The sequence below is a fragment of the Coturnix japonica genome, chromosome 2, assembly GCF_054131305.1.
Source record: "Coturnix japonica strain WE chromosome 2, WE-NBRP24, whole genome shotgun sequence".
Classification (NCBI taxonomy): domain Eukaryota; kingdom Metazoa; phylum Chordata; class Aves; order Galliformes; family Phasianidae; genus Coturnix; species Coturnix japonica.
This window is the reverse complement of record NC_140664.1, coordinates 50,777,248-50,797,869: the sequence shown is the minus strand read 5'-3', so window position 1 is coordinate 50,797,869 and position 20,622 is coordinate 50,777,248. Positions and strand designations below refer to the sequence as shown.

General features: G+C 35.6%; 1 protein-coding gene across 8 annotated transcripts in view; it reads left to right on the top strand.

Moving 5' to 3' along the window:
• Positions 1 to 1,500: 1,500 nt before the first annotated feature.
• The window catches only part of RTTN (rotatin), a 71,049-nt gene continuing 51,927 nt past the window's right edge, over positions 1,501 to 20,622 (top strand). For 6 of the 8 annotated variants that reach the window (XR_014942635.1, XR_014942636.1, XR_014942634.1 and 3 more), the window contains exons 1-12: positions 1,501 to 1,651; positions 2,012 to 2,199; positions 3,564 to 3,762; positions 5,414 to 5,503; positions 6,294 to 6,372; positions 7,676 to 7,790; positions 8,284 to 8,434; positions 9,592 to 9,757; positions 12,613 to 12,794; positions 15,793 to 15,908; positions 18,318 to 18,488; positions 19,769 to 19,981. Coding sequence is in view for 5 of the 8 variants with exons in the window: in XM_085537560.1 (XP_085393686.1) it covers positions 1,621 to 1,651; positions 2,012 to 2,199; positions 3,564 to 3,762; positions 5,414 to 5,503; positions 6,294 to 6,372; positions 7,676 to 7,790; positions 8,284 to 8,434; positions 9,592 to 9,757; positions 12,613 to 12,794; positions 15,793 to 15,908; positions 18,318 to 18,488; positions 19,769 to 19,981 (1,701 nt within the window). In the remaining 3 variants the exon portion in view is untranslated. Of the gene's footprint in view, positions 1,652 to 2,011; positions 2,200 to 3,563; positions 3,763 to 5,413; positions 5,504 to 6,293; positions 6,373 to 7,675; positions 7,791 to 8,283; positions 8,435 to 9,591; positions 9,758 to 11,710; positions 11,811 to 12,612; positions 12,795 to 15,792; positions 15,909 to 18,317; positions 18,489 to 19,768; positions 19,982 to 20,622 lie in introns of those variants that run through there. The other 2 variants (XM_015855195.2, XM_085537561.1) reach the window with 2 other exon arrangements.

Here is a 20,622-nt window from a genome sequence, read left to right as displayed (position 1 = left end):
CCTTAAAGATCAAGCATGACTAAACCACACCACCCTTACTAACAACCCTCCGCTAAATCATGGCCCTGAGCACCACATCCAAACAGTTTTTAAACACATCCAGGCATGATGACTTAACCACCTCCCTGGGGAGCCTATTCTAGTGGTATGGTATAAGATTAAGTATATTAAGGATAAGATTAAATATATTAAGATTAAATATTAAATAGTGTGTCCAGTTCTGAGCTGTACAAAAGAGACATGGGTATATTATAGAGAGCCTGATGAAGGGCCAACAGAAGGCTGAAGCATCAACAGCACTTCTGTGTTGCACAGGGGATGGAGCACTGGCACAGCCTGCCCAGAGGCTGTGGGTCTCCTCCTTGGAGACCTTTAGAAACCACCTGAATGTGGACCTGGGCACCCTGCTGTTCTAAGTGGATCAGACACAGAGGCTCATTCCAATCTCAGCAACTCCATGATTTTAGAAATAAGGTTATCATAGTATCATAGTATCATCATAGTCTCGTGCGGGTTGGAAGGGACCTTAGAGATCATCGAGTCCAACCCCATGGATTCGAGCCTCCTGTGTAGCAGAGCGGCACTTCTACCACTTGCGCCACAGGGGGATTCGAACCCGGGTCCCAGTGTTGCAAAGCAGCATTCCTACCACTGCGCCACCGGGGCACACAATATAAAACAAACTAACTACAAAACTATTTTTGCAGATTATGCTGCAAAACAACAAAACTATTTTTGCATAAGATTAAGTTGCAAATACACCTTCAAGGACAACACAACTTAGGATATGAAGAACTGTCATCTTAGTTATGGGCAAGGTCCATCTTGCCAGGTTGGATGGGGCCCCCAGCAGCCTGGTCTAGTATACATGTGGAGGTTGATGGCCCTGCCTGTGGTGGTTGGGAGGTTGGAGCGTCATGATCCTTGAGGTCCCTTCCAACCCAGGCCATTCTGTGATTCTGTGATTCAAGCTGCAAGTAGAACACTGATGCGGCAGCTCCCTTCTGAATAGAGAACGGCAGCTGCCATGGATCTATTCCAATGCTGCAGGATGGGGAGACAGCTGGTTGAGCTGCACAACCTCAGGAGCACCACTCCATGCTGCGTTCTGATCTGTAAGGATCAGAAGGATCCAGCACCATGCGCTGCGTTCTGATCTGTAAGGATGAAAACACAGAGACTGTTACATCGCACGGCTGGGCTCCTGCACAAACACATCTAGTTTTCTTTATAGAACACGAAGGAACACCGCGCTGAGGAAACAGCCCAGGACTTCCCTCCACAAAACCAGGGGCAGGCGGCTGCAAAGCACTCCCTAAAGCCAGACAAAGTGAAAGCTCCCCACCCCGGCCCTGAGTGACCCCGCAGCAGGGTCTTCCCCCGCCCATTGCCGTAGCGGGGCACTACGGGACTTGTAGTTTCCTCCCCTCCCACCCGCACGTTGTGGAGGAGTTCCCCGCTCCCAGGGTGCTCCGCAAGCAGCAAAGGGCGAATGAGAAAGCGAAGGGGAGCAGAGGAAGGAGGTGCGGACTACCTCTCCCATGTTGCCCGGCGGCCCGCTAGGTGCGGCGGTTAGCGGAGACGGCGCGGCGGTTGAATTCCGGCGGGGAGAGAGGCGGGATGGAGTTGTCCTCGCTCGTCAGGAAGCTGGGTAAAGGCTCCCGGCTCCTTTCTGCCCGGGCACTCGCTCTGCAGCTTGCTGTGGTCCCCTCCCTTCCTTCTGCCGGCTTGTGTGCGGGCACAGGCACGACCCGGCCGCGGGCTGCTCTGCTGCTTCCCCCGCAGGCACTGCTTTTCCTTCTGCCCTCCGTAGTTAGCTCTCCCGGGGGCTGCCTCAGAGATGGAGGCGTTTTCACACATCTTTGACAGCATTATTATTGTCCAATAACCATAATATATGTTCAATAACCGTAATAAAACGTCAGACGATCTGACATTGTTGTGTTTTCTGTTTTTTCTGTCTTTTTTTTTTCTTTTTCTTTTTTTTTTCTTTGTGCTTGTTTGGGGGCAGGTCATGAACTGGCAGAGATAAGAGAACGGTCTCTGAAGAGCATTCTTTTTAAATTGGATCATCACTTGGTTTCCTATGCCGATCTGATTCATGAGAAAGTGCTTTTCCCCAATCTCTTGGAATGGTTCAACTTTCCCATAGTGCCAATGAAGGAGGAAGTGCTGAATTTTGTGAGCAGTTTGATCAAGGTTTGGCATCCTTACATTTATTTATAATTGAACTGTATCTTTAGAATACAAAATAAAAGTGGTTGTAATTTAGTGTTAGTGAGATTTTAATGTCTTACAAAGAAGAGAGTAATAAAACCATTGTATGCAGGCAGAGAAATGAAAACTCCTTCCAGTGCTTGGAGGGATAAAGTGGGGATGGCTTTAAACCAGAAGAGGGGAAGTTTAGGTTATGTGAGTCAGAGGAAATCTTTTCACTTGGATAGAGGTGAGGCACAGCTGCCCACAGAAGCTGTGGTGCCCCATCCTGGAGGTGCTTCGGTCCAGATTGGATGGGGCCCTGGGCTGCTGAGTTGGTGGGGAGGCAGCCCTGCTCATGGCACAGGGTGGGGATGGGTGAGTTTTGAGGGCCCTTCCAATCTAACCAATTCTATGACTCACTCCACAATCAGTTGGAAGGACAGTGTCTTAGTTTCAGCTGGGATGGAGTTGTTTTCTTTGGAGTGTCTGCTATGATGCTATATTTTGGTTATACCAGAAAAACAATATTGATAATGCACCCATGTTTATAGTTGCTGCTCAACAGTGCTGTGCTGAGCTGAGGCCATTCACAGTGAAGGGCCCAAGGAGCTGGAGGGGAACAGAATTAGGACAGCTGACATAGACTGCTAAAGGGACATTCGATATCATATGACATCATGTGAAGGAGTTCTGTTGGGGGCGGGAGTTCATCTCATCGATCTCTCTTTGGCTTCTTGGGGGCCTAGCTAGGCATTGGTCTGTGGGTGATGAGCAATTGCTTGCCTATCACTTGTTATATACATTTATATATGTTTATCATAATTATTATCCTTTTCACTGTCTTAGTAAATAGTTTTATCTCAACTCATCATTTTTTTTTTATTCCATCCCATCTCACTGGGAAGAGGAGGAGTGAGTGAATGACTGGTGCTGAGCCACCTTCAGGGTTAAACCACAAGAGGCAGCTGGAAAAGGGATTATTTTCTGGCTTTCTACTTGGTTCTGATTCTTTGATTCTTGTTTAGTGTTTAACTTCTGCTTGGGACAAACACTTGCACCATTCCTGAGAAATGAACAATTTAACACCATTGCAATATAGTTTTAAAAAGAGGTAGATAAAACTTTGCAGGAGTTTTAGAGTTCTTAATCTGAGTCTATTCTTGTGTTGTAATCATTAAAAAGCATCTATAAAGAGGAAATTAAAACAAACAAACAAACGTATCCTTGACAGTGGAGAATAAGCTAAAATAATAAAGGTCTAATCAATCTTTAGTATTGGTTACAACTTACCTTTTTTTTTTAAATCCCTCCCTCAAGCCCTTGAAATTCTTCTGGGTAACTGTCAGTTGTTTATCTTAATGTAGCATCCACCTGCTGCTCAGGAAATGATTGGAATTGGTGCAGTGGAGTTCTTCTCTCAGCTTCGCTCTGATGTGGATCCGAACTTGCAGGCTATAATAGATGGAATAGTGGATGGATTGTTTTTACTTCCTTCTGGAATTCCTTGTGGTTATTTATCAGGGTGTTACCAAACTGAGTCTCAGCCTTCAGTAGACCAACCAGGTAAGCTATATATAAGGAGTGTTATTTATTTTGAATGAAAATAAAATAAATGAACATCTAGGCTATGAGAACTGACATTTTGAAGCATATTAGGAGAATGTATTCTTTAGTGTGAAGCATGTGGTTTTCTGCTAGGAAAAATATGATCTTAGCTCAGGTTGTGCTCCTCCTTTAATGGAATTCTCTGCATGAGAAAGCTCCTGTTTGTAAGCAGACCTTTTGTGCTTTCTCATAGTGTCTATTTACTATTTGTTACAGTTTGAAAAAGACATGACATAGATTTTGAAGGTTGCTTCATGGCCATGAGTGTACCAGCTTCTGAACTAATCTCTTATTAAACCGCTATTTTTTGTTACCTTTCTTTGCATAGCACGCTTTAAGAGGAATATAAGTGTGCTTGTGCGTCTATACATATAACAAAGGAGTAGAATTTTTTTTGTGTGTGATGTGCATTATCTCCTTAGCTTTGGATAAGTACCTCTTACAGTAAACTGTGTTAAGCTTGCAGAAAATGTGTGAAGTGCTATTATTTATTTCTGTTGCCTAGCCTATCAGACATTACTAAAATGTTACACAGTGCCACATAGATATAGTGAAGAAACAAACCCACAAAGTCTTTTTCTGCATTAAAAATTTAGACATAAAGTATAAAGGAGGAAAGTAATAATCATGGAAGTCCTTGCCTGATCCTTCCAGTTCTTGTGAGAAAGATGTGGATGCTGTACTGTACAGTGTAGTAACAGTCCCATCTTTGTCACTCACACTGTGCAATCTCACAGATGTAAGTAACATTTTTTATTACTTCTGCAATCTGTCCAATAATTGGAATTTATTTCAGATTGCCAGAACAATATTCAATGATTTTTATTTTTTACTCTGAGTCGCAGTAAGAGTTAGGCAAGATTTTAATCTAGGATTTACTATGAGGAGTAATGTACTGATCTGTTACATATACATGCTTAAACTATACCTATTTTCCTAATTGAAATATCACACAATTCCTCTTTATGCTGTAAGTTGGATTAAATCATGTAGATTAAATTGCCTGAGTGCTTAACAATAGGGTGTTGTGTTTCTTTTTAAACTTCTGGTATTGGGAAGAACATTTTAGATCCTGGCATTATATGTTTTGATTTTTTGAATCAAATAGTGCAATCAGACATGTTCTGGAGGATAGATTACTTTCAGTGCTGTGCATGTTTTGTTATATAGTTTATATATTGATTTACATATGTTAAATATTAATATACATATATACACACGCATACACATATGAGGGGACTTAATCTTTCAGCTTACTTGAAAATGCGGCAGTTTTGGTAGAGGGAGGCTTTTAGTAGCTAATTGTAAATGTAGCTTTTAATACTACACAGCTAGATTAGAGAAAAACATTTTCTTCACTGCAACTTCTCACTTAGGCAGTAGACTTTGTGTAATTGTTTTCACTGCTACTTATATGGTATGAAAGGTACAGTATGAATAACAGGTGGAAAATATTGTTATAAAAAGCAGACATCAACACCCTTTTGGGTTTTTTTTTCCCCACTTTGGTTTCCTGAGGCTAATTGAAATCATTTTTATGGTTAGGAAAAAAAGGAAGCAGTGAAGATAAATTGACTCGTTTGCTTGTACAATTTACTCTTTATTTTAGTTCTGCCTCAAGAAGAATTATTTACTGGATATTTTGGTCAAGAGAGAAGTCATATGCGCTATTTAGAAATACCTCTGAAAAGAACATTTGGTAAGTGTAGTTAAAGACTATAAATTTGATTACAGAAGGTGCTTAGAAATGTTATTTAGATTGAATTCAATTACAATTATTAATGCTGACTATTCTTGTTATTCTGTTAAAAGGCTTATAAAAATGATGTTGCAATAGATCTTTTTCTTCTCTAGTGAGTAGTATAACTATCAGAATATGTAAAACACCTTAGAATAACCTGTACTTCAACAAAGTAGTCTAAAAAAAAAAGTAGCTTAAATTGCTAATACTTTTCAGAAGATCTGTGTTCCGTAATCAAGTGTGTCTAAGTACCTTTTTGCTAATAAAACTCTAACTTTGAAATAGCTTTCTATTTTCAGAAAACTGGATAGTGCTTTAGAAATCTTTACCTTTTACCTAAATGGAATCCAATATTATCTCTAATTTATTTAAAATATGAAATTGTTTCATTAACTGACAAATGTAGGCCAATATTACTCAGACAAGTCTTTGCATGCATTGATATGCTAATAGCAATTTCCATGCCAGTATCATACTTAACATATAATATATTGCTTAGAAATAGATTTTAAAAACTGACTTTGGAATTACTATATATAAAGTACTAGCTTACTTTTTATCAGTGGATAAACTATCTTTAAAATTATAGAATAACTGTTACAGAAATTAATTTTTAAAATAACTTTCAAGTTAGGCATATAGTTCATATATGTTTCATCTTTGCTATAGGAATACACAGTTTATGACTTCAGTATAGTATACTCTAAAATGTCTTCTCTCTCATGTTTGATTTTGCTTGTTTTTGCAGCGAAATGCTTGAAATTTTCCACATTTCCTTGGCTAACTCTTACTTCAACAGACAGACACATTCTGTCATCAAATGAAAGGTACAGTAATAATAGCACTGGAATTTGGTTGTAGTTTTTATTTTTATTGGAGAACAGGATTCTAAATTTTTGTATGTTCTCATAATTAGGCTGTTCCTGTAAATAACTAATGAGTTAATTTTTTATAAATGATTTTTAATACTGCACTGAAGCTTTGTGGAGCAGATAAACAGTGATATGCAATGGGACAGATTTCTTGTTAATAGCTGTATTAATTCTTGATGTTTAATTCATAATGTTTTTTTTTTGTTGTTGTTCATAATGCTTCACTTGTCTGAATTTATCAAGTGAATAAAAGTCACTATTAATTTTAGAGCAGAATCGTTGCTTCCCCACTTGTCAGGGAAATCCATACAGTATATCCATACTATATACATATATAGTAGCCTGACAAGATTTAGGTTAAGTTTAGTTGTGTTGATTTCAGACACTGAAGCCTTTAAATCTCCTTTTTGCAGTGATGTGTTTTTGTTTGTTTGTTTGTTTGTTTTTTTTAAGTTTTGCATAGTAAACTAATGTTTGAAATGGCCCAAAGAAAGGTTTGGATCTGGGATTCCTGCTTTCTAGCATAGCTGGCAATGCAGTATGAAGAACTGGTTTATTTAGCAAGTCTATTTAACTGTCATGTTTCTTGTGAAACATTTTCACTTTTTACATTTCAAAAGACTTAAGAAGCTGGAAAAACTCTGTAATACATCAAATCCTTTATGTTTGAGTCTAGAAAAAGAGCTTAGAAGCATGAAACGGTTTGTGTTTAAATTGTTAACAGTGATTTCCCAAATAGTAAAAATAGAAAAAATGATGTAGAATGTTAAAAAGGCTGTTACATTGTGCTATGTTTTAGAGAATAGCTACTAGAGTTCTTTGTATTAACTTTCCACGTATGTAATGCAAGTGTTTTGAAGCTGTACATGAACCTTGCTAATGGAGAAAAACTTGGGAGGTGTTAGATTGCTTGCTGCATACCACTGTGATCATCACTAGCTTCATGGGGAGTTTCCAGTGTTTCTTACCTCAATTTCCAATTCAGAATCAATAAAGTTATTTCTCTTCTGGAAACTTAATTTTGTATGACAGTGGGATTGGAGGTATTCTTTACTGTATACAGAATTAACATAGCTAAGGAATAACTCAAGTATAAAAATTGCATGGCAGTAGAATTACAGCTCTTTATTTATTTATTTACTATTTTTTGGGGGGTTTTCAGTGTTGTGATTTTCTGTTTCTTGTAGAGACTTGTCCAAACTAATGATTACTTCTTTTTTGTTTTTAATGCATGTTTAAACACTTACTGTAATTTTAGCTCTTTAAGAAGCAGCAACCAAAGCTTAATTTGGAGCACATGTGAACTTCTTCAAGATGTGATTATGCAAGATTTTCCAGCTGAGATCTTCCTTCAGAGACCAAAGATTGTACAGGCAAGTATTAACTTTGGATTTAAGGTTTTATTTTTTTATGGTATCACTTTCACAAAATAAGAACAGTTGTAAATGCTATAACTTGTTTCTAAATAAAATAGCTTAACAATGCAAATATATTTTAGTTAAAAAATTATATTGATTGTAATATCTATATTGTTGATCAGTACTTAAGTGTATTGCAACAATTATGTTGTCTCTTTGTGTTAAGGTAAAATCGCGTCTGTCATACACACACTATTTAAGGGCTTCCCATAATGATAACACTGGTTTCATTAGAAATATTATGTGACGATCAGGACTTATGAGTCCTTAGGATAGTCTTGTATTCAGTAAGAAAACATTAGTTAAGCCTATTTATTCTGTGCTGTGATCTTTAAACACTTGGGAACATTTGTGAATTGCATTTAATGTGAAGATCTTAGTGACATGATTTTCATGAAAGCATATTATAATTCAGCTATCAGTGTTAAGGGTTTTGTATTATTTGCAGAGCCTTTTATCTCTACTAAACCTAGCTTTTGGAGGAGATGGAAGACATCGATTAGCTTTACAGGCTGTATCGTGTCTGCAACAGCTGTGCATCTTGTTAAGAAGCAGACTTAACTTCCACAAAGATCCAAGTTTTTTTTTCATTGAGCAGGGTAGGTGTGTCTAAATATTTGAAATAATGTTGTGTTTTTTGCTACAGATGGGACTGTATATAATGCTCTTTAGAAAAAAATGCACCTCTTTATGGCAAATCTTATAAAACTGTTCTGGTAGTTGATGGTGTTCAGTACTATCTATGTCATTAAATATTCCTAGAATACTTACATTGCTTAGAAAGTATTTCAAGATTAAATTTACTGTTTGTATTGTTTCACATGATTCTCTGTGCATCAGTCGTTTTCAGCATACAACTTTGGACTTCAGCAGGAGAGGGATTTTAAATAACATTAAATTAAATATGTAAGATAAAAGTAGGCAACTTTTGAATTTCAGGTTTTTGAGCTACTAGTGCTTAACAACTTACTTAGAAATTGCTTCAGCCGTGGTAACTTTTTTTGTGTTCCGATGACTGAAAATAATTTAATCATTTTTTTATTTTTTTTTTTCAGAAATTACAATTATTGGGACTATTTCTCAGTGTTCGTAATGCTTAAGTTTTGTAGATTTAATAATGTAGATCGTTTGTAAGGATTTTTCCATTTCCATTTTGTCAGATAAATTTAATCGATTTTGTTTCTCTGCAATGGCAGACTGGCTCTCTTCAGAAGATTGTCGCTATAATTGGTGACGATTTCAATAAATTCTGTTTAGCTGTGTCTTTACTAATTCCATTGTAACATCAACAAATCCAATAGCCTTGGCCAGAGACCATATCGGTATTTTGGTCTGTTATTAAGTAAGTCTTCATGATAGCTATCTTTTCCTAAATTGGTATCTATAACTTGATTTTTTTGACCGCGGCTGTTTATTTGAATGCAATGTTTATTTGAAGCTTATGCAACTTAAGAATGTTTTTGTCCACTGTGCTGCTCTAAGACTAAAATAGAGTTAATAAAACATGGCATGGAATTTTTCTATATAGTTTTTTTTTTTTTTTTTTTTTAATGTAAGATTTCTGATTAAACTATGATTAAATTGAATTTCCAGACTCTCCTACATGCCAGTGATAGGTTGTCCTAGGTTGCCAATATTTACTTATACATTTCAATGCTCTGCCTTAACTACTTTTACCATTATTTGACTATTTAATATCTTTAAGATAAAATAGTCTTTATAATTCCTTTAATGGGTCTATATAATTTTTACAAAGGCACAATTTCCCAGAATTCTTCTCTATCTTACTGTGAAGAAGCAAGAGGTGCTCCTCGTTCTCAGAATCCATCACCTGGAAGTAGTAGTCCTCGGCCGTCTGTGATTGGGCGGACAGTTCAGCGTCCTAGAGGAGACGGTCAAGACTGGGATGCAGCATCTTCTAGGTGAATAAAATCAGAAATCAAATTGAATTTTAATTAAAAATTATTAATACTGAAATATGTAGTGAGCTCTCTGCCAGTATTTGGGATCATGTGACAGTTTTATTAACCAGTTAAATTCAATTCATTTTTATGGAAATGTTGTCAGGTTACACAAAGAACTAGCCAGTTTTTTAAATAGTGTTGTGAGTAGTGTGTAGGATTAGTTATACCTGCCGTATTCTTAAGCTGGCAGTGTGCCCTTGTGGCTACGAAGGACAACAGTATCCTGCAGCTCAGTAAAAACAGCTGGTTGAAGATGAAGAAGGTTGTCCTCTGCTCTGCCCTGGTGAGACCACATCAGGAGCACTGCATCCTGTTCTGGGCTCTCCAATTCAAGAAGGACAGGGAGGTATTGGAGAGGGTCTGGTAGAGGGCTACAAATGCGATTAGGGGCCTGGAGAATCTTCCTTATGTGGAAAGGCTGAGAGATCTGGGACTGTTCAGCTTGGAGAAGGGAAGGCAGAAAAGGGGGAGTGGGGGGGAAATATTACCAATGCTTATAAATATCTAATGCGTGGCAGTCAGGTGGATGGGGCTAGGCTCTTTTCAGTAGTGCCCAGTGACAGAAAAAGGGGCAATGGGAACAAACTGGAGCATAGGAGGTTCCATACAAACTTGAGGTAAAACTTTAGGGATGATAGAGCACCAGAACAGGCTACCTAGAGAGATAGTGGAGTCTCCTTCTCTGAAGATATTCAAAACTTGCCTGGATGCTTTTCAGTGCAACCTAATCTAGGGAATTTGCTTTAGCAGAGGGATTGGACTAAATGCAGTCCAGAAGTCTCTTACAACAATTTTGTGATTCTGTACTTAACTGACATTTCTAAAAAAAAGTTGTAGTTGTTACTGTGCTGTTATTGCATCCATTTGACACACAAATGCTTATTCAGACTTTTGCTGTAAATTCTGGGGTTTTTCTTCATCATTTGACCCCACAAGTTTTTAAAAATTGAATGACCATCATGTAGGTAACAGTGTACAGTATGATCAAAAATACTACACTGTATAATTTCTGATAAACTCTTTAAATTTTAGTGCTAAATCTGACAACAATTTTCATCTCTGTATCTCCTAAAAATGAGATTACAAATTTCTGTCATAACTTCAAAATATTGAGATTGTTGTTTGTGTGTGGATGTTACCTTGATACAACAGGCATAAAGCAGTTTAAGTTCCTGGGAGTCCTTACTGTGTGCTTATTGGTAATTCTGTTTGAGTCTTCAGGGAATATTGACTTAATGGTTGAGTAACTCATACAAATACAATGATTTTACAGATGAGAACACTTCATGTATTTAGTTGTATATGCATCTTGAGAGTCATTGTGTTAAAAAATTATTTTTACTCACCTTAGGTAGGGTTTTATTCAGGTTTTATATGTAGCCAGTACATGACTCTAAGTAACCTGTGTGCTTTGTATACCTAAGGACCTGACTGTTTTCTCAGCTTTAACAGTTAAAGGGTTAGTAATAATTGGTTCCTATTGCACAAGAGAGAGGCATGACCCTATCAATCAGTCTAGTAAGGAAATCTATGTAAAAGTGTCAGTTGAGATTGTTATGATGAACCTTTTAAAGAGCAATAATTTACTAATAGTATTAAGGCCATATTTTGAGCTATTTATGAAGTTACATTTTTGTATTGTCACTCCCTGTCTGCTGCTGTCCCTGAATCCCGTTTCATATGACTATATAATTTAACTCAGAGATAACATAATGGAAAACGTATTTGAACAGAAACGATGTTTAAGGAAACAGTGAAGCAGGAATTACTATGATGCTTTAACATTCATAATTCTAACATGGATCATCTATTGTTAGTGAATCTTTTTTCAACATAATTGTAACATAAACTATTTGTTTACTGTCGTTCTCAAAGTAACTGTGTTTTTCCTTGTTCTTTAATCTTGAGACTCTTCAATCTGTGTGTTTGTCTGTTTCAAATTCTGCCTGGAAATTTAACCTTTCCTCTTCTGAATTGTTTTTGATTGATACCTCTCCTTTCTTACCCTCTGGTAAGTACAACCAGAAACTCTACATATTTCTGAACTCTCCTATTCTGCTTATGGTCTTCAGTCATCCTCTTAATCTGTTAGCTTTCAGACCCCTTTTACATTCAGGTGGTTAAAATAACATAGTCCTGTCACAGTTTTTTTGGCTTGCTTAACAACAAAACAAACTGTGAAAGTCATACTGATTGCTAAGGCAAATAAAACCAATTCATATGCTTAGGGCATTACTTATTTTAATTCAATTAATTATAATGTTGACAACAGAATTCTTTCTGAAAGCATGTAGAAAATAAGAAAATAGTGATTTTTTAAATTTTTTATTTTTAGCAATGCATACTTGAATTTCTCGAGGAAGGGATAATTTCCTGTTTTACAGTGAAAGGAGAAGCCCTAAATGCTTTTTTTAACAAAGAGTACTCTGTTTTCCTTCTAAGAATTCTGTGGCTATCTGTGTAGAATAATCTTCATGTAGTATGTATGATTCAGATTGAAATTTGTTTCAATAAGCGCCCTCGCCTCAAGCAACTGTTAGATTTTTTTCATTAAAAAAAATAATTATAAATCAAATGTTTTTTTTTGTTTGTTTCTCTTATAATGTTGTAACTCTTTATTGGGAAAAAAATAAAAAAATCCCCCATTTCCCACGACACTGATTGGGTATTGGTAAGGAATGATATGCTGTGTAGAAGGAAGATGTTAAAATACCTATTGTCATCTTTAACTTCTATGCATTTGTCAGCTTTCTTTGCAAGGGTAAATGCTGTTTCATTTTTATTTTTTATTTTTTTATTTTTGCCATTTTAAGTGGAAACAGTACTCAAGCAAATGCGGACTCGAGAATCTCTCTGCGTTCTCCACTTGGCGCAGGACATGCTGACCTACCAGATACTGAAAATGAGGACACTTTGGAATTACAGATGAAGCAGTTTAGCCTTCCTCAGTTCTGTGTTTCTATCTTGGAAAATGCTATACCTCTTCTAAGAACAGGTGAGAAATTTTTGAACTTTATCTTTCACTTTAACTTTCCTATATGTGTACCAACCTGTAAGGATGTTGTTATTATGAGATGTTGATGATTACTGATACATGGTAGTTAATTATAGCAGTTCTTTTCTAGAGTTTTTGTCTAGGTTGTAAGGCTTGAATCATCTGGTTGATTTTCATATTTCCTGCAGAAGCTTAAGGTGCTTTTTATTGATGATCGTGAGTAATGATAAGGAAAAATAACCACACTTAACAGCACAATTTTCGGTCTCTTTGAGTCAGTGGGATTTTCCTGTTCAAGAAATAATAAACAAAAATTCTGGAAAAAGTTTGTTTTCATGGTATTTGCAATAATGCATTGCAATTGCATGTGAAGCAAGAAACATACATAAAGGCTGCTAAAGATTTTTATTTTAACTGAAATGTTCTATGTTCCAAAACCTTTTGTTAGACAATTGTTTTGGTCTTAGGTTGTCTAAAATAGCACTTAGTTGTAAAACTGTCATCAACAAAGGTATTGGTATGGAAATATGTATCGATCTCTGGCTAGAATAGTAGTCCAAATTATTTCGGTAATAAAACAAGCTCATATTAATAAAATATTTGCTCTTTTCCTTTTGGAGTATTGAAAATTTTAATTATTCAAATAGTAACTCCTCACAAACACATTCATTCACAAGCTTTTGCCATATTTTCTTTTACTTATGACTGTACAAAATTTATTTTCCATCTTCTCCATTTCTTGCACCTGTCACTTCAAGTCTGCAGTCATAAAAGCACTTAGTGAATTTTTTCGTAATTGAATGTTTGTTTCAAGCTTCTTTCTTTGCATATATTAGAGAACTAAAATAGATTCATTTTCAGATGAGGTTAGACTTTTCTGTTGCCCTCACTTGTTTTTTTTCCAGTGCCTTTTCTTAGTTTCTTTCTTCCACTGTGCTGTAATGAGATATGGATGAGAAAACATTTTTTTTAATCCCTTTTTTTCATCCTGTTCCCATTGATCTGAAACCCTGTGATGTGTAGTCTCACTGTGACATTGTGAGACAGGGATATCTAGTAATGACCTGTTCTCATGTAATAGTGTTTTCTGATTTTATTTTATTTCTCAGTAAAGTTGACAGGCATATTCATTAGCATCATTTCCACCTTACATGGTATAAAATAATCCCCCTTTTTCTTCCAAATGTTTAAATTACTAGGTGAAAGGAAATTAATAAGTGTTCTGTAAAATTCACTTATTTTATGTATTTTACAATATAACGTCTTTTGGTTAAGCTCAAACTCTGTTCTTTGTTGAGATGGGAATTCTTCGCTGTACTGACCTGGCTTGTGATGTGGAATCATTTCAGATATCAGTAGTTGGTTGGTTGGATGGTGGTTTGTTTTTTTTGTTTTGTATTTTTGTTTTTATTTTTGTTGGTTATTTGTTTACTTGTTTTGGTTTTGTTGTTAGCTTTAAGCTATCTCATTGGTCTTATGTTTAGTGGTTTAAAGCCAGTGTTAATACTGGATGTTTTAAAAACAGTTTCTCTACATTCATTTGTATCTTGTTTTTGTCTGCCTCTGATTAACATGGGTAGCAGGAATAATGAGGATCTATACGTATTGTATTAGATTGGTTTGTATTCATCATTGTATTAGATGGCTTAAACAACTAGAACTGACAGGTGTATGTCTGTTGGCACTGATGGCTCCTTCTGGTATCTATGGCTCTGCTGGCACTACCTACAGTTACTGTGGGAATGACTACATGTAACACACTCATGTCTTTAATTGTGATAGTTTCTAAGCAGGTTGTTGTGGGGAGAGATGGTTACACGTGAGTTTCCATTTTGTTTAATATTTGTGATTTTTTTTAGATCTGAAGATAACAGTTTGCTAAACAAGTCAGTTTGTAAAGCTGTATATAGTTATTTCAATTTTGAATTTGTTATTTGGTTAATTATATCATTTACTGTGTTCTTTGGTAGAAAATATCAGCACTGCATGGTGAATGGAATTTATGTTTCATTTAATTTGCTAGTAATTGTATTATTTGCTTTTAAAAACAGAGTCGTAAGTTTGTTGTATATGAATAAATGAAAAAAAAAACCAAACGATTTTGAGGGATATATGCTCTTTATCGAAATTTAAAAGGGAATGGAGAAAGTTCAGTGGTATGTAGAATTCATCCAAGTCTTTAAATAGAAGCAGTCATTGAGCCAACAGTGGAGCTATGTCAACTATCTGGGGCAAACTGTCACTTTCTGTTTCCATAGGATGCCAGACATCCTTGGCATCCTCTGTTATCTGTTGGTGAGTGAACTTGGTCTTGTTCCAGGAGTTCTGCATTGTTCTTCATGAAACTTACTAGTCTTTCACTGTTTTTTTTCTGATTATTTGTGGGCATGGAACAGGGGCTGTATATATATTTATATATATATATATATATATATGTATTATATTATATTATATATATATATATATTTGACATGAGGGAGAAGATGTCATGGAGGATAGATACAAGCAGAGAAAGTGGTATTCATCTTCTTGCCTTTCAGAAATGGATCTCCTGTAAAACAGTCCAAGAAGAAAGCCACTCTTCCTATACAGAAAATGCAGTTTAGCAGGAATAGGCGATATATTTTGAATATCTGTAACCAGTCTCTATTGATGGGTGGTGGTAGAAGTAAGTGGCTATTCTGAACTTTATTGAAGTGTAGCAGTTGTATTTTACAGCAATAGTAATGCATTATCCTCTAGGATATAAGCAAATGCAGATTTCTTTTTAAATTTAGGTAATGGTTTTAGTGTCTTGTATTGTGATTCCTTTTTTTCCCAGCTGTTGACTTTTGTTAGAAGATAGTTTGCTGGCTGAGGGTAGTTAGCATTAATTTAACACAGGGAAATCAAAATTTCAGTATTTCAGTTTTAGAATACTTTGTTCAATGTGGTGTTGTCTGAATATGATAATATGTTATTTTGCTTGTATTCAAATGTATCCTCTAATTTGTATTAGGCAGCAGGAGGATGACAATGGAAGTTCTTGAGTTGCTTGTGGAAGACCTGTACCTTATTGGTGATGCTATTTCTGAGAATGTTTGGGAAGATGAGAGCCTTTTTGGATTGGAACTGGTAAGATTTCTTTAAGCTTTGGTCAGATATATTTAATAGTCCGCTTTGGTAAGCCTCTGATGTTTACAGTGGTTAATATACATGTTTAATCTGCTCAACTATCCTATTGAAATTCCCAAATAGTTTATTGATAGCTTTATGCCTAACACATTCTTTTTATTTGAATTGTAACTTATTTCACTTCATACTGAAATTTCACTTCAGGAATATAAATCATTAATTTTGTCTTGTAATGAAAAGCCTGTAAGTAGCCGTTGAGGAACACGTGCAGGAAGGGATCTGAAGCATAAGTGCTGACTGCAGATGTAGAAGAGCAATTGGACTTAAATGATAACTTTAACTTTCTTTTTACATTATAAACTATTTATTTAAAAATAGAGGGATAACTGTTTAGATCCCAAACTGGAATTTTAAAGTACCTTGTGTCTATTTCCTACATAGGTGTATAGATTCTCACAGATTTTGAGTACTCTCTGTTGCTTAGCTGAGAAAGAAAGGAGAAAGCTGCCTCAGAAGAGATAAAAAACCTCATGGTACTGTTGGCCTCTTATTTAAATTACTAGAAATACATACTGAAATCAGTTGAGAGTTGTTATAGGCATGAATCATCAAATTAGTGAATGACAGGTTGTATGGGAAATTGGTAATCACAGCCTGAACCTCTGATTAATCAGATGCGGCAAGTGTCGGGTCAGCTGTGGGAGCACAGGTGAGAGTAATTCAGCTGTGTTCCCAGAAGTGGTGGAGCTTGACTCCACCTCCTCTAGACCTCATTTAAGGGCTGACCGCCACTAAGGTAGCATCTCTGGGAGATCGCTCCTTGGTGGAGATTACCTCAGTGTTTCCCAGCAGACTGAAGGCTTCCGTATGGGTGAGTTTTTCCTGTAGATAACCTTTTGGATATTTATTACCATATCTCTTGTACCATTACCATCTTTACATTATTGTCACCGTATACAGGTGAAGTACCAATGGGTGACTTGCTTTTTTGAAGTTGATGGAAAGCTAAAACATTAATTGACATAGCTTATGCATATTGCAAAAATACCAGAGATGGAGGGGCTGGAGCTTGTTTAAAAACTTGTTAACTGTCTCAAATGCACATGGCCTAAGTTAGATTTCATGAAGATACTGCTAAATATGAAGCAATAGTATTGCAATAATTGTTAATTGAAATATTACAGGTGATACCTACTCAATACTGTACAAATTATTATATATAGTTATAGGAACTAGCAATGAATGAGCTTTTTTCTTTGTATTGGAGTACTGATCTGTCAAAATCTATTGTAATTGTTCAACATTTAGTCAATACTGAGGATTCCTTGCAGAACATTAAATTAAAGAAGCGTAGGTGAGAAGTGTCCTTAAAAGGACTGTGCTTGTTTTATGCTGTTCTCTAACTTCCCATTCTCCAAAGAATAAGAGGAGAAAATGCAATGAAAAAAAGCCCACAGGTTGAGATAATGAGTGGTTTAATTAAAGGAAATGGGGGGTGGGGGGCACCACCACCAACAAAACAGCAAAGACGATGCAGAAGCAAAAGGAGAGAAACAGTCTCTACTTCCCATCAGCCACATCTTGGGAAGCAGGACTTCATTATGCTTTGGAATTTTTGCAAAGATGGATGCTGTAAATGACAAGAGTCCCCAGCTTAGTGTGGCAAACTATAACTCTGGCATTGCCAGGATCATGACATACATTGTCTTGTTTGTTTGTTTTAGGATTTTGCACTTGTTTAGAGTGAAATTCAAATTCATTGAAGGAAACAACTGTGAAAGTTGCCCCCTTACTGGTATCTTTAACTTATTTTTTAACATGAATTAAAAACAGAAACGCATCCTCATATTTGGTATTGCCTAATTGTCACTATAAAAAACTGGTGTTTGAGAACTGGCATTCCAAGTGTAGACATTCTGGTTGGTTTTTTTTTGTTTGTTTGTTTCCTTCTTTCTTTTCAAGTGACTGGATTCTGTGTCTGTGAGCTGGATCTCTCTAAATGGTAGTGATATTTAAACATACATAGAACATTTGATATTGACAATGTTGGTTTGTTGTTTTTTTTTAAATGTTTTTTGAGTTGAAATTTCATCAGTAGGTTCATATTAACTCCTGATATTTCGAAAATGCTAGAAATTCTAAGGTGAAGCAAACAGGAATTAAGAAAAGACAAAAATGAGGGAAGAGAGTAACCAAGAATGGGTAACTACTGAACAAAATATTCAGAACTACAAGTGCAGGTAAAGTAAGGGCTAAAGCCAATTCTGTTCAGATGACAAATAAAATACTGTGTGTGTTGTACCATTTCTGCAATTCTGATTTTTTTTAAGGGTTCTACAGGTGCTATATAAACAATACAATAAAAATATGTCAATAGCTTCTAATGATTGTGTCTTTAATTTTTTTCAGAAAGACAAATTGCTTCTGGTCTTGGGCTTGCTTGGAGAAACTATACTATATCACAAAAGCAATATAAGTACAGAGCAGCCTGAGGTGATGATGGTGCATCACAGAATGGCATTTGTTAGCATTTCGCTTTTCACAGTTAGATTGCTACAAACACTTCTTCCTGTGGAAAAGGTAGGCCGTGCTAATTTTAAAAGTGATTGCATTTGCTTTTTGCATTTTAAAAGGATGCACTCCTCAGTGATTAATGTTGGGAAGAATAGCCACCAAACAGAGAAATTCACCTGATCTACATGGGCTGAAAAATAGTTGTGGAAGGGAATTTTGTCTTCAGGTATTGGTATATTCTGCAGAAACTGCTGTGGAATGCAGGTCTTAAGAAAAAAATAAAATAAAAAAATATATACAGCATTTTAATGAGGTTTGCAATATTACATGTTCTTTCTATAGCATTTTTTTTCTGGGATTATGAGTGGTTTGCAAAACTATGCTGCCCCCTGCTTGTTTATTGTTTTTGTGATATGTCTAGTGTTGTATACTCCTGAAAAATCATTCTTAGTTTTAGGGAGTGAAGTGAGCAATTATGTTTTATGCTTCAAACTGATTTAAACTGTTATATGCTTCTAATGCTCTTATAATGTTGTGTTGTAGCTCTTCTGTTGTTTCTTTTGAATTTATTTCCTGTGGGCATTTCATATTTGAACGTTTTTGTGAGATGCAGAGTGGTAGAAGATGTTTAAAGTTCTCTTTAAAAACTTGTCCACATTTTTTGTGTATAATACTGTAGTGTAGTTTTGTTTATTCTTCAAATTAAATAAGTTTCTTTTCTCAGTTTCTTTTTTGCTATGAATATTAAATCTTTTACTAATAGTGCAAGTAGATTCTTGTCTCTGCAAGCAAGTGCACATGTATTAATCTACTGATGTTTTATAATATTTTTTCTTACCCTGCAATGTACAAAAAATTTTTAGTTCTGCATATGATAGGAGTTGGAAAAAAAATGCAACTGTATCTGAGGTCAAAATTTTAATTGAATGAGTATGGAACACTTGCAGTAGAAAATAAAAACAAAGATGAAACAAAATAATAGATATTCCTGTTCTTAGTGTGTGTTACTGTTCTGTGGAATTTTACAGATAATTGTGGTCTGTGTATTCTCTGCCATCTAGTGGTTAAACAGTAAATGTCAATCTGTGTTGCTGGTGCTGGATCCGACTTATGTTTTATGTCTGGTTGCAAGTCTGGTGTTAGGACTAGCATTAACTGGACTCGAGCATTTAATAATAATTATTTTATAACTATTCTTCATAGTGAGCTCTTTTGATTTGTATTTCTTCCTCTAAATTTTACCTAGTAGCTGTAATGATTGTACTTATTGAAAGATTATAAATGCTGATGTTGGTTTTACTGTATTTTCAGACTGTTATTCTGAAATATTCTTTTCTTTTCTAAAGGCGAGCAATGTTTTGCAAAAGAGCTTGCTGAGTGCTTTGTTCCTTCTGTCTCTGGATGTGCCTTTTTCCTTGGAATATCCAAGCATTCATGAAGCCATTGCAGCCTATTTGGAGCAGATGAGTTCTGAGAACTACAGTATTTATAAACAAGCTTCAGAAGCTGCTTATTCGATTGAATGTACTTGTAGCTTTATGATTGAAGTTCATAAGAAGGTGTAGAATTTTATTTTATAAAGCATATTTTTGTTAATAATAAAGCAAATTTATTTCCTATGTTTTCTTTCTCTTGTAAAAAGTGTATTTTAGTTTTGCCACAGAAAAAAACTCATGAGTATTTTGTAGCATTCCAGATTAATTTAACTTATATTTGTTTTCATTAGCATTATTGTTGTTGTTGCTTATTAAAACAAACACAAAGCCAATGAAGAAAAACTTTAGGCAAAAACAAAGGAATAAACACTTTCAAGTGACCGTGTGATCTATTATGCAGAAATAAATTAAAGCAAGTGCTGTAATTCAATCTACAGTTTAGTATATTTGAATATTTAAATTCCAAACTATCTGTCAATTCTAGCTCTAAGATACTACTACTTTTATACTGTATGAAATCTGCATGTTTCACTTTGTTATGCAGATAACAAATATACTGTGTTTTGTTAGTTAAGAGATTCTAGCGTGGTAATGAAACATTCTTCTTCATTAGTAAAATGGACAAGTAGTTCCTAATTGTGCAAAATGCTTGTTGCATTCTCACTAAAATGTTAATGAACAAAATAAAGCAATAGGAATGACCTATTATCTTAAATCTGAGTGAATACATCCTTTACATAAAAAGGTTCTGAACTTGATGCAAG